Genomic DNA, 14,194 nt, shown 5'->3' with positions numbered 1-14,194 from the left:
AATGGGAGCCACCCATTCAGGGAGCAGAAACAGTGCCATCTGCTTAGGTGGACAATCACGCAGCACAAACAGAAAATTATGAATAGTGAATTCTTGAAGCAGTAGTTGTTGCAAATGGTTTGCGAGCAATCCGTGGGTGGGAAGTATGTTCAAAATGCCATTCAGCAAAGCTTTTTCAAATAACTAGCAAGGCAAACTCTGTTTGCAGATAATTAGCCAACACAAAGATGGGCTAAATTTGTTGAACTAAGATTTTATTTTGAACGGTTTGCTTAGCTCTAGCTTGAGAATCATTTTTAGAACATGTCAGTTAATCCTGATTTAAAGGAAGAGAAGTAGACTTCAGTGTTTCATCTCACTACTTGGCATAATGTCCTGTCCGCACCACTTGAGCAGAACCATGCTTAATAGTTTTTGATTACAGTGGTAGCCAGCATAGTTTGGTGCTCCGTTGTGAACAGGTCTTTAATTTACATTTTTTTTGTACATCACTTGAGCTGCAGCCTATTTCTAAAGAGAAAATATTAATAATGTGAAATGAATCCTATAGTAAGTTTTTTGGGGCAGGAACAGTCTCTTTTTCTATGTATGTGTATAGTGCCTGGAACAATGGGGTCCTAATTCCTGATTCTGTGCTTTCACAATACAAATAACTAATAATGGAGTAACACATCAAGAACCCATAGAAATCTTCTGAATAAATCTGTAATCATTACAGTAAACACAGCAAGATGCCATGCTTCTCCTTCCCAGATTCATATTCAAAATGGTTAAAGCTGCAAGACACTTCAAAGTGGTTATTGTGGGTATTGGAATAAATAGCTTCATTCAAAGTAGACTCCAGTAGCTAGAATGATGTGAGCTTATTGCAGTTTTCAGCTACGGAAGCTCAGACAAATAGTGATTTTTTTTTTTGTGTTAACCTCTGTAATATGACTTTCATTTCTTAACCACTTTTCTATATTCCAGCATTTTAGAAGCGAAACGCATGGTAAAATTTCCCCAGGGTCTTATGCAGTCCCTGAGAACAGGAACTTCTAGGAGTTTCCTGAAAGCTATCTCAAAGAAAGCTGCTTATTCTTTCCATTACGCACCTTCATCACAGAACTCATAGGTTATTAAAAAAAAACCAACAGACACTAATTGTTCTTCCTTTGCCAACATTGCAAAACATAGCGTCATGTATACAGTACTTCAGGTGAACAGCTGATCCCACTCAAGCCAACGGAAATTGTGCCACTGACTTCTAAGGGATCAGACTTTGGCCCTTTGGCTATGGATGGAAAAACATGTAAAGTTCTTGTCTCTAGTTAACACTGCCGTGTGTAGATAACTCAGGTTACTCTTCTAGTGTTAGCTTCACTTGAGTGGGAGCAGCTACACTGTGAAATATTAATTGGGCTATATATGTGATAAACACCAGCATACGGAATTATAAGGGATGCCAAGGACCTCAAAGGAGAGAGTTTTTTTTTTTTAAAGCATTTGACACTCTTTTCTTGTCCCATATGCAAACTACAGCTGTAATTAGGGTTTTAATTATAAAATGCCCATGGAAGTGCTCACAAATGCCTTAAAATATATTTTCAAACATAATAAAGCAAACTACATAAATGCCAGATATAATATTAAAAAAACACTGTCAAGTAAAAACTTGGACATTGGAAAAAAAAACCCTTTTATTTTGCAAATATTTAATTCTTAGCCCTTTTATAGTACATTTCATCCATAGAGTTCAAAGCTTTACAAAAGGACATCAGTATCATTAGTTTCAGAGTAGCAGCCGTGTTAGTCTGTATTCGCAAAAAGAAAAGGAGTACTGGTGGCACCTTAGAGACTAACAAATTTATTAGAGCATAAGCTTTCGTGAGCTACAGCTCACTTCACGAAAGCTTATGCTCTAATAAATTTGTTAGTCTCTAAGGTGCCACCAGTACTCCTTTTCTTTTTGCGAGTATCATTAGTGCGCGCATATCCCCTCTTTTCCCTCCCTCCCCTCCCCCCGGCCCCGGATGTGGGAACTGGGGCACCAAAGGTCAAGTGATGTACCCAAATTCATCCTTTCATTCAACTGCAGAACTGGGAATAGAACCCAAGTCTTTTGAGCATAGATTTTAAAAAGTGACTCTTAAAATCTAAATTGCTTTTCACTCTTTATGCTAAAAGAAAAGGAGTACTTGTGGCACCTTAGAGACTAACAAATTTATTAGAGCATAAGCTTTCGTGAGCTACAGCTCACTTCATCGGATGCATTTGGTGGAAAAAACAGAGGAGAGATTTATATACACACACACAGAGAACATGAAACAATGGGTTTATCATACACACTGTAAGGAGAGTGATCACTTAAGATAAGCCATCACCAACAGCAGGGGGGGGAAAGGAGGAAAACCTTTCATGGTGACAAGCAGGTAGGCTAATTCCAGCAGTTAACAAGAATATCAGAGGAACAGTGGGGGGTGGGGTGGGAGGGAGAAATACCATGGGGAAATAGTTTTACTTTGTGTAATGACTCATCCATTCCCAGTCTCTATTCAAGCCTAAGTTAATTGTATCCAGTTTGCAAATTAATTCCAATTCAGCAGTCTCTCGTTGGAGTCTGTTTTTGAAGCTTTTTTGTTGAAGTATAGCCACTCTTAGGTCTGTGATCGAGTGACCAGAGAGATTGAAGTGTTCTCCAACTGGTTTTTGAATGTTATAATTCTTGACGTCTGATTTGTGTCCATTCATTCTTTTACGTAGAGACTGTCCAGTTTGGCCAATGTACATGGCAGAGGGGCATTGCTGGCACATGATGGCATATATCACATTGGTAGATGCGCAGGTGAACGAGCCTCTGATAGTGTGGCTGATGTGATTAGGCCCTATGATGGTATCCCCTGAATAGATATGTGGACAGAGTTGGCAACGGGCTTTGTTGCAAGGATAGGTTCCTGGGTTAGTGGTTCTGTTGTGTGGTGTGTGCTTGCTGGTGAGTATTTGCTTCAGATTGGGGGGCTGTCTGTAAGCAAGGACTGGTCTGTCTCCCAAGATCTGAGAGAGCGATGGCTCGTCCTTCAGGATAGGTTGTAGATCCTTGATGATGCGTTGGAGAGGTTTTAGTTGGGGGCTGAAGGTGATGGCTAGTGGCGTTCTGTTGTTTTCTTTGTTGGGCCTGTCCTGTAGTAGGTGACTTCTGGGTACTCTTCTGGCTCTGTCAATCTGTTTCTTCACTTCAGCAGGTGGGTATTGTAGTTGTAGGAATGCATGATAGAGATCTTGTAGGTGTTTGTCTCTGTCTGAGGGGTTGGAGCAAATGCGGTTATATCGTAGCGCTTGGCTGTAGACAATGGATCGGATTGTCTGGCTATGTAGACTCCCTCCTCAGGCCCTTCGTTACCAGCACTCCCAGCTATCTTCGAGACACCACCGATTTCCTGAGGAAACTACAGTCCATTGGTGATCTTCCTAAAAACACCATCCTAGCCACTATGGATGTAGAAGCCCTCTACACCAACATTCCACACAAAGATGGACTACAAGCCGTCAGGAACAGTATCCCTGATACTGTCACGGCTAACCTGGTGGCAGAACTTTGTGACTTTGTCCTGACCCATAACTATTTCACATTTGGTGACAATGTATACCTTCAAATCTGGACCCATGGAAAAGAAGCTCTTGAGGAATTCCACCATGATTTCAACAGTTTCCATCCCACCATCAACCTCAGCCTGGACCAGTCCACACAAGAGATCCACTTCCTGGACACTACGGTGCTAATAAGCGATGGTCACATAAACACCACCCTATATCGGAAACCTACTGACCGCTATTCCTACCTACATGCCTCTAGCTTTCATCCAGATCATACCACTCGATCCATTGTCTACAGCCAAGCGCTACGATATAACCGCATTTGCTCCAACCCCTCAGACAGAGACAAACACCTACAAGATCTCTATCATGCATTCCTACAACTACAATACCCACCTGCTGAAGTGAAGAAACAGATTGACAGAGCCAGAAGAGTACCCAGAAGTCACCTACTACAGGACAGGCCCAACAAAGAAAACAACAGAACGCCACTAGCCATCACCTTCAGCCCCCAACTAAAACCTCTCCAACGCATCATCAAGGATCTACAACCTATCCTGAAGGACGAGCCATCGCTCTCTCAGATCTTGGGAGACAGACCAGTCCTTGCTTACAGACAGCCCCCCAATCTGAAGCAAATACTCACCAGCAAGCACACACCACACAACAGAACCACTAACCCAGGAACCTATCCTTGCAACAAAGCCCGTTGCCAACTCTGTCCACATATCTATTCAGGGGATACCATCATAGGGCCTAATCACATCAGCCACACTATCAGAGGCTCGTTCACCTGCGCATCTACCAATGTGATATATGCCATCATGTGCCAGCAATGCCCCTCTGCCATGTACATTGGCCAAACTGGACAGTCTCTACGTAAAAGAATGAATGGACACAAATCAGACGTCAAGAATTATAACATTCAAAAACCAGTTGGAGAACACTTCAATCTCTCTGGTCACTCGATCACAGACCTAAGAGTGGCTATACTTCAACAAAAAAGCTTCAAAAACAGACTCCAACGAGAGACTGCTGAATTGGAATTAATTTGCAAACTGGATACAATTAACTTAGGCTTGAATAGAGACTGGGAATGGATGAGTCATTACACAAAGTAAAACTAGCTCACGAAAGCTTATGCTCTAATAAATTTGTTAGTCTCTAAGGTGCCACAAGTACTCCTTTTCTTTTTGAGAATACAGACTAACACGGCTGCTACTCTGAAACCTATTTCCCCATGGTATTTCTCCCTCCCACCCCACCCCCCACTGTTCCTCTGATATTCTTGTTAACTGCTGGAATTAGCCTACCTGCTTGTCACCATGAAAGGTTTTCCTCCTTTCCCCCCCCTGCTGTTGGTGATGGCTTATCTTAAGTGATCACTCTCCTTACAGTGTGTATGATAAACCCATTGTTTCATGTTCTCTGTGTGTGTGTATATAAATCTCTCCTCTGTTTTTTCCACCAAATGCATCCGATGAAGTGAGCTGTAGCTCACGAAAGCTTATGCTCTAATAAATTTGTTAGTCTCTAAGGTGCCACAAGTACTCCTTTTCTTTTTGCGAATACAGACTAACACGGCTGCTACTCTGAAACTCTTTATGCTGTTTGCTTCATATTTATGTTTCTCCCAGTTTGGGCAATTAAAAGAGATGAGTTGGTTTCACTTTTCTGTATCATCTGTTTTTAGTTGATTTCAGTTTCTCACGTATGCACTCTCAAACTGGGAGTCGTGACCCCTCAGGGGGTCACAAGGTTATTACATGGGGGGGGTCGCGAGTTGTCGGCCTCCATCCCCAAATCACGCTTTGCCTCCGCATTTATAATAGTGTTAAAAACAAAAAATTTTGTTTTTAATGTTTTAATGTTTTTAATTTACAAGGGGGGTCGCACTCATAGGTTTGTGTGCGAAAGGGGTCACCAATACAAAAGTTTGAGAAACACTGCACTAGCACATGCTGCAATATTTGTGTTGCACATGCTTCAGGGGATTAATCACTAAATTGAGTCGTTATTGTTGAATTTGTTTTTTTAAATGTAATAGAAACATTTCAGTGAATCTTCAGTTTGATAAAAGCAAGCCCTATTTAAACCTGATAGCTACCTTTTAGAAAAGCCAAATGACATGACAGTAAGAAAAAAAGAGAGAAGGTTATTGACAGTGAGCCACAATGATTAAAACTGAAAATGCCTCTGAAGAAGTAAAGTTTTCAGATGTGTTGAAGTGTGAATGGAAGGACTGAGGAGGGCTCTCTAGGGAAAGCTGGTTCCTTGTCTTGGGGGCCACCACAGCCAAAGCTGCCATGATTCTCTGGTGAAATTCTAAAGGGTGGGGACCCCAAAGAGTTGAAACCCACCAACGTGAGACTCATGGTCTCAAAATACAGCTGGGCTCCCCTCACCTCTATTAATGTCTTTAAACATCAAACAGGAGCAACTTAAAATCAATCCCTTCATCTTATATAGACAGCCAGTGAAAAATGGATGCAAGCTCTTAGCTTTGTGTCACTGATAATTTTGTGCCCAGTGTGACTTTTTATTAGGCATAGAATATATGGTTGAAGATACTGAACAAGTAGTTCTGACTGAAGTGGTGAATCTTTTGAACATCTTTATTGGTCTTTTTGCATATTTGGCATTCTGGAGTTCCTACCCCAGTATGTGACTATATAGTACAGCTCTGCATCTCATTTAAAACTGGGTGATCCTTAATGCATAAAGAGAAGCCTGGCTTCAACAGTAATGTAAAATGCTTTGATGAAGGGGTTATTTAACCTGGCAAGCTCTGCAGAAGAGGGATCCCTGTCTATTTCTGTTTGTACAGCACTTAAGACAATAATGCCTATTCCTGATCGGGGCTTTTGGATGCTATGGAAATATAATTTAAAACATTAATAACTAATCAGTTCTTTCACTCTTTTTTTTGGAAGAATACTTTTGTTTATTAAATCAATTCAAACACATTTCTTGAATGCTGAGGAAAGAAAAGGTAGCGCAAATGAAGGTGAAAGAGTATATTATTCAGAGAGACTTTTTCAAATAGAATAAACAAGAACAACAAAAGAAATGTGAAACCTGAAATAAAATACTGAATTCTTTGGCAGAAGGTAAAATTTTCCAGGCACTGTGCAACTTCAGCTGACTATGGACGTTGCATGTAATAGAGCCGACAAGACAGACAGTCATAGGTCCTCAGAATTCTGCAGGGTTTCAGGAACTTGTAGATGTTTATAAGTAAATATTACATGGCTGTATAATGTTTTATTTGTCATAGACTGTCAAAGCTTGACTCAGCAACTTTCTTCCTTTAGATTTTGTGTTACAGCGTATTATTATGATTTTTATTGTTGTTGCTTCATGGGACATGTTTAGTGTATTACATAAATTTCCTTTGACTTCTCAGAGAGTTATGGCTGTCGTGTTTTATAGTGTAACTTTTCCATCCAATGCAGAAAAAATTCATTCAGGTTATTCAGGAACAGCAACAGTTAACCGAACAGTTAAAAGATGAAACTAACCAGAAGGAACAATTAAAGAGGACAAAGAATGAAATGGAAAATGAGCGATGGCAATTAGACAAGACTATTGAGAAGTTACACAAGGAGGTAAGGTTGAAGTTAAAAGAGGCTGGAGGAGATAAATTATCTAATGGAAAAAATCAAATAAACTTCCAGATTTCAAAGAAAAGAGCTTAAAAGGAGTGTAAATGAAAGTGAAATGTGAACTTTGCTGTTAGTGTCTTTGACCTGGTGACTATCAATAAAAGCTTTCTGGACTAGAACAGTACTTGGAATGGTGCAATCTGAAAATACCATGGTAAAACATTCCTGTTTTGTTAAATTAAGATGCCATATTTGAGCTCTCTTCCATTATGTACAACAGACTAAGTCAGTCCTTGCTCAGCACAACCATCAGCTGGACTGCAGTGACTTGAAGCTGATTTCTCCAGCTGCTGCATTGTTGTATTAGTTTTGCATGTGTGAGTACACAGCTTAGTTTTGGTACGATAAAGTATTCAGTGATGGCTTCATAGAATAAATTCTAATTTGTACAGGTTTAAATACAAGCCACCTGTAAATGCCTCTGGCAGAAATAGGATGGTCTGGGAAATGTATTGCCACACATTTTAGAAACACTATTTTAGAGTTGCATATTTTCAAACTGGTGCATAGAAATTCAGGTGGACATATACACCATTTTGAAAATGTTCGCTACACAGTGAATTATGTTCTTAATGTAACATAGGAGAGACTGCAGTTAAGAAGAAAAATATTCTCTGTAGTACTAATGAAGAAAGATTCCCTTCTAGCATTGCTTTACTCGTGGGGAATTTTATGTGTGTGTGTGTGTGTGTGTGTGTGTGTGTTTGTTTGTTTTTTTTTTGCCAGATGGCTGAAATTGTAGAAGTGTCCCGGTCATCCACTCTGGAGCTTGAGAACCAGCTTGATGAGTACAAGGAGAAAAATCTCAGGGATCTTGCAGAAATGCAGAGACAATTAAAAGACAAAAATCTTGAGTTAGAAAAATCGCGCCAGACAATCATGAAAATGCAGGATGAGGTACTAGCTCATAAGCTGAATGACATGTTTAACCTTTGACCTAGAATCCTCCTCAGACAATTTTCAGGACAAAGAATCTTTGCTATCATGAGCTTGTGCACTTAATCACCATGCTTTTGTGTTTGATTCTCCAGGATGATCATCAGGGTGGTGCTTCTGCAAGAGCAATGGGGTTTACTGGATACAATAGATAAATGCAAAGGGTGTTTGAGGAATTTATTAAAATGCTATGATAAAGTTTCTGCTGAAGATCTTTTGCTCTTTTAATGTTGATTGCTGAAGAGAGTTAAGAATTTTGAAATAGCCTTGAATCAGAAAAAGATGGAAATTTTGTTATTTTTTTTAAAAAATACAACAACACAGCCTGGCTTTAGCTTTTTAAAGAAATTGTCATAGATGTTTGAGATGTTTCAGATTTAAATGACAAAGCTATTTATGCAGCCCAGAATCAGCCACAGCCTTGAAATCTCTGCCTTTTAAGTATGTAAATTCTACCATAAAATCAGTCTGGCTTCTTTAAAGTTCTAAATAAACTTGTTCAGTATTTGGAAAAGCTTTGAGAATGAATGGTCCATGGATGTCCTGAGTATAAAATATATTGTAATAGTTTGAACTTCCAAGGCAGAACTTCCAATTTTTCTTTCTCTTTGATGAACTAGAGTATAAGTTAATAGAAAAAAATATAACACAAAAAGGTTATTTTGAAGAATTGTTGCTGTACATTCTTCTCTCTTCTTTCCTTCCATATTATTTCCACTCTGTGAAGCATGGTTTATGTAAAGAACTGAAGAGTCACAATGACATTTGGAAGATGGAGAGTAGGATAGTGAGATCAACTTGGAATAAATGTAACTTGGAATAAACTCTTCAAAGCAATCAATATCCGTACTGAAAGATGCTGTATTTTTGTTACCCACATGTTGGTTATAACTATTACTGAAACTCTTTTTAAAAAGTCATCTGCTATAACTGCAAGCAGTCCACACCTTATGTTAAAAAAAAAACAAAAAAAAAAAAACAAAAAAACTCCAGGCCCCCAACAAAAAACCCAACCTTATATTATTCTACAAAAAGACTATGTTAATTTTGTTTTAAACTGTGTCGCTATAGACTGACTGTAGAGTGCTGCATTATACTTCTATAAGTGAGTATAAATTGTTAGGGCATGAAATGTTTTATTGTATAGCTAGCTACACAAGATATAGCATAATCCTGAAATTATAGGAAAAGCTCTTCTCAGAAAAAGCCTCCGTATGATAGGTTTTATATTAAAAAAAACCAAACTTCAGAACAATCAAATGTTTCTCTCTCTCTCTCTCTCTCTCTCTCTCTCTCTCTCAATTTTTTTTTTTTGTGTTGAGTGAGAGGTACAAATAAGCCTTTCATTCAGTGAAATAGGTGTGTTGGCCATTCAGTTCCTTGTAGACAAGAATTCATATAACACTTGGCATCCTTTTTGAGAGTCTCATCAGAAAGGCTGAGGACTGAATGAGCATGGAGACTAAATTATCCACTTGCTCGTATTAGTGATCCTCCAAATCAGTTTTGAGGTATGTAGGTAAGGCAGTATGCAAATTCTTCATTACTGTTGTTCATGCTGTAGTTGGAGACATAAAACATTGGATTCTAGGGATGTCAATCCAGTATAATTTGAAACACTGTCACATTCCGGGGTGCAGTCCAGACTAGTGAGAGGTTGTCACTGTCTGCTCCATAACCTTGGATGCTTCTCAGTGTTTTGCTGTTGAAGCTCCAACCTGGGCTGCCCATAAAAGATCTTCCAGCATGTAGGTCCATGTATAGTTGCAGCCCTGGTCCAGCAGCACTCCCTGTCCCGAATTTTCCCAAATTCTGCAATATCCAGCCCGCTCCTGGATGGTTCAGATATTAATGTTCATTTCTCCTGTACGGAGTCAATATTCAACGGTTTGTTACTTTAACTGGAGTTACCAAAAAGTTCAGTTTAAACACAGCGCTGGATTGATTTAAAAAATAAAATGCCATTTATTAACACAAGAAGATAGGATTTTAAGTGAATTCAAACATAAGAAATACCTAGAAATGATTACAAGCAAATAAAAGTGAAAATGCGCATCTAAAAGTCCAAAACTTCATCTAGCAAGTTTTGGTTCAAGGCTTTGTTCAAGGTGGCTTTTCTCACTCACAGTCTTCCAGGATCATGATGACTGACCCTTTCTTCGGTCAGGATCTCTCCCAGAGGCCCAAATATGCTGATGCCTTTGTCATCTCAGGTGAAAGAGAGAACTTGGGGTTCTCACCCCTTTCTTTTATAGTCCAGTGAACCTTTTGAAGTGGATTTTTCCACAGGTTACCCTTCAAAGTAAAGTTTATTCAAGCGGTAAAGAAGGTGACAGGTGAAGGAGGACTCCATGCTTTTTCTTCCCGTAGGTGTGTGTGTGCTGAAATCCAAATTGTTCGGTTTCCTGCCATCTCCTCCCCTGCTCTCTTGCCAGCCCTGTTTACTACTTATATGTAAATTGAGGTGAACGCACATTCCTTTGTTTAGAATAGGCCTGTCTGACAACTTTTGCCTAGGCAGGGCTGTCTTGTTTTGAACATGTGCTAATAACATTACACAGGGGGATTTCATAACTTTACTTATAATGTTGTTACATACATTTCACCATGATATCATGATACCAACGAGTCATGAATTTTCAAAGGATACCTCACAAGGCATATTTTGTACAAAGATTGTTACAGTCCTGTGTTGGATGTGAATACAGGGCTGCTTAGTGTCACACACTGGCATATAGCACACTGCATATTGAATGCTTCCAATTGGTATGCAGATAACTATCTTAGTAGCACAGTAAAATGTATGGCCTGTAATTATCCAGCCTTCTCTCATTTGGCCTTTCCAACAAGAAAATAGCTTTGTAAATAATCTATAATCTGGTAATGCTCCGTCATTGAGCTAAGAGGTTCATGCTAACTATACCTTTTATTGGGAGTGTGTAAGCTTAAGTGAGAGAATGTAATGAAACACAGAACACGGTTAGGAGAGAAAACACTCCTCAAGAGATGGACCTTTTACTATGTATGTATGGGGCTATAGCAAGGGTGGCCAACCTGAGCCTGAGAAGGAGCCAGAATTTACCAATGTACATTTCCAAAGAGCCACAGTAATATGTCAGCAGCCCCCATAAGCATCCTTCTGCCTGCCCCTCCCCTCCGAGCCTCCCACACACTGGCAGCCCCACCGATCAGCACCTTTCCCTCCCGATCATCTGTTTTGTGGTGTGCATGAGGCTCTGGGTGGGGGAGCGAGGGCATGGCAGACTCAGGTGAGGGGGCGGGAAGGGGTGGAGTGGAGGCAGGGCCTGTGGCAGAGCCAAGGGTTGAGCAGTGAGCACCCTGGCACATTGGAAGGTTGGCACCTGTAGCTCCAGCCCCAGAGTTGGTGCCTATAGAAGGAACCGCATATTAACTTCTGAAGAGCCGCATGTGGCTCCGGAGCCACAGGCTGGCTACCCCTGGGATATAGTTTAATATATACAATAGTAATTATACCATAAATATAATATTGCCATCAAAGTGCCTTAGTGCCAGAGCAAGGGGCATAAGAAAGCATCAATAAACTGTAGTGATGGTAAGAAAAGCAAATAAACCTGATGGAAAGAGTTACCAGACATGTAATCATCCACAAAGCTGTAGGACAATTGGCTAAGAAAAAGAGAATTAAGTTAAAAATCCAATTTGTATTATTACTACAGTGAAACCTGTATGCTGAAGGGTATTTTCATATCCAAGAACTCTGATCCAAAGCTATTTATTTGGTGCCATCTTGTGGATGAAATAAAAATTACTCTAATAAGCACATAGTACTATACTACCTACTTCCTCTCATTCTGGTTTTTAAGAAATTGTTTGTAAAGTCTTAGTAAATGGGCTACACTTCTGCTGACATTACTGTTACAAAGAAATGTATTATAAATTGTGCCACCTGCCTTCTTGTTTCAGATGCGTCGTATGGAAGAGGATTTACGGGGCAACCAGAGAGCCCAGGATGAGGCAATGACAAAAACTCAGCTGCTGGAACAGACTGTGAAAGGCTTGGAATATGAACTTGAAGCCAAAAATCACTTGAAAAGTGATCGGGCGAGACAAATGAAACTAATGGAGGTAAAAGGAGCTTTTGGATGAGGGGTTCTTTGGATGATCGCTGCTTATGTATAGTACATTTTTTGCTAGAGATGATTGGAAACGCTTAATTTTTTTTACTGTGGCTGTGCTTTGTAAGCAACAAACTAATCTGATCTCATTGATGGAAAAATCGAAGTTAGGGCAGTGGTAATGCAAGAACTATTTTGGCATCTCCCAAAGGTAAGCATTCAGCACATCTAATAGGGCATATTATGTTCTGAATGGTAGTTATTTTGAGAGCTCTTTCAATACTTTCCTTTCTTTTTCTCATGTGACAAATAGAAGTTCTTACCAGTTACCTCTGTCGTTCTCCTTAATTCATCAGGCATGAAAATCAGAAAGTTTTGACTCCTAGGCATTTAAGACCTGATCCGCTCCCAATGAAATTAGTGGGAGTCTCTGCATTATCTTCAATGGGCACGGGCACTGAATTAGGCCCTCATCTTGCTTTTGTAAATGGCCTCTTTATATAGCTGTGAACAAATTAAAATTAATTTCTAATTTCTAAAGAAAACCCTCTGTTGTAACACCTCTAGAGTATTTCTAGAAATAATGTTGTTAAATTGTTTGTTTAATATTATATATCTGCAATTTCTTATGCTTATAGAATTACTGCAAGTGTCCCTGACCAATGAATATTTAATAATAGGTTATTGGAAACTGTATAAATTGTAAAAAGCATTTTTGCATGATTCAGCTTGTAATAGGCTTGCAATGTTCCTTCCCAGTGGAATTTCTCAGGCACTTTTTTCAGTTTATTCAATTTGTTACTGCAATGAAAAGGCAAATCATGTTCAAATTGGAAGCTAGCTATTGAACTGCACTGAAGAAAGCTGTGTTCTGAAGTTGCGCTGAAGTTTCTTTGTTTTAAATAATGAAGTTAATAGCAAACGGGCTATTAAACTCTTGTAGGCTTTTCTAGTACAATACAGATACTTTTTCCTGAGTTCTCTGCAAATTATCACAGGGGCTGCACTTTTCAAACATCTCTCTGCCAAGTTAATTACTTACATACGTACGTACATACATACATATGTATGAGTGTGTGTGTGTGTGTGTGTGTGTGTGTGTGTATATTACCTTCAGACAAATCAAGCCCTTGCAGTCCTAAAGAGAAATGCTCAGTAGCGTTGTAAAGAGGATGAAGGATTAATCCATTGAACTACTTTTTGTTTTTTCATTTAGGACAAGATGTCCCAGTTGGAACTGGAGCTTGATGAAGAAAGAAACAATTCAGATTTGTTGTCTGAGAGGATTAGTAGGTGCAGAGAACAGGTACTTGACCAGTGAACAAAGTTTACTTTGCCCAACCATAGTGTTGTAATGAGGAGGAAGAGGGTCACAAATAACATTAATACGTTAAATATCAGTCTTCAAGTTAGATGCTCATTGTATTGCATGCAAGCCAGATAGTAATTATGTTGAACAACAATAGAGCTTTCAGTGCTAGAATCTCTGTCTTTTATGAATATTAATGAATTTAGTTTCACAACACCCTTGAGATAAGTAGTATATTTCCCATTTTACACAGGGGAAAACTGAAACAATGAGTTTTAGTTTCCTAGTTCATCTATGAAGTCTGTCAGAACCATGGATAGAACCTTGATCTTCTGACTTCTGTTCATGTTTTCTAACCCCAAAACCATCTTTCCTTCAATAGTACACACACTTTGTTACACCTGTCCTGTGGAGCAGATAGTATATCGTGTTAGACTGTCATACACAGCAAACAGAAATTGACTTACGCCACAAAATTCTTACATAGTTTTCAAACTTTTCACAAACTTCTGAATTGTTCAGATTTGGTTGGTTAAGCCAGTTATAAAGATATAGATGATATGTGAAATTCTGATCTGCTTTTCAGACAACATACATATCACAGCCATTTGAAT

At 39.2% G+C, this 14,194-nt stretch overlaps 1 protein-coding gene across 6 annotated transcripts in view; it reads left to right on the top strand.

The window, feature by feature from the left end:
- The window catches only part of CGNL1 (cingulin like 1), a 114,107-nt gene that overhangs the window by 80,142 nt on the left and 19,771 nt on the right, over positions 1 to 14,194 (top strand). For 5 of the 6 annotated variants that reach the window (XM_038419677.2, XM_038419685.2, XM_038419686.2 and 2 more), the window contains exons 11-14: positions 7,029 to 7,181; positions 7,965 to 8,135; positions 12,120 to 12,281; positions 13,488 to 13,577. In XM_038419677.2, coding sequence (XP_038275605.1) covers positions 7,029 to 7,181; positions 7,965 to 8,135; positions 12,120 to 12,281; positions 13,488 to 13,577 — 576 coding nt within the window. The remainder of the gene's footprint in view (positions 1 to 7,028; positions 7,182 to 7,964; positions 8,136 to 12,119; positions 12,282 to 13,487; positions 13,578 to 14,194) is intronic. The other variant, XM_038419687.2, reaches the window with a different exon arrangement.

This window comes from Dermochelys coriacea, chromosome 10, assembly GCF_009764565.3.
Source record: "Dermochelys coriacea isolate rDerCor1 chromosome 10, rDerCor1.pri.v4, whole genome shotgun sequence".
NCBI classification, from domain to species: Eukaryota; Metazoa; Chordata; order Testudines; family Dermochelyidae; genus Dermochelys; species Dermochelys coriacea.
The sequence above is the reverse complement of the archived record's forward strand: the minus strand, read 5'-3'. Positions and strand labels throughout refer to the sequence as shown.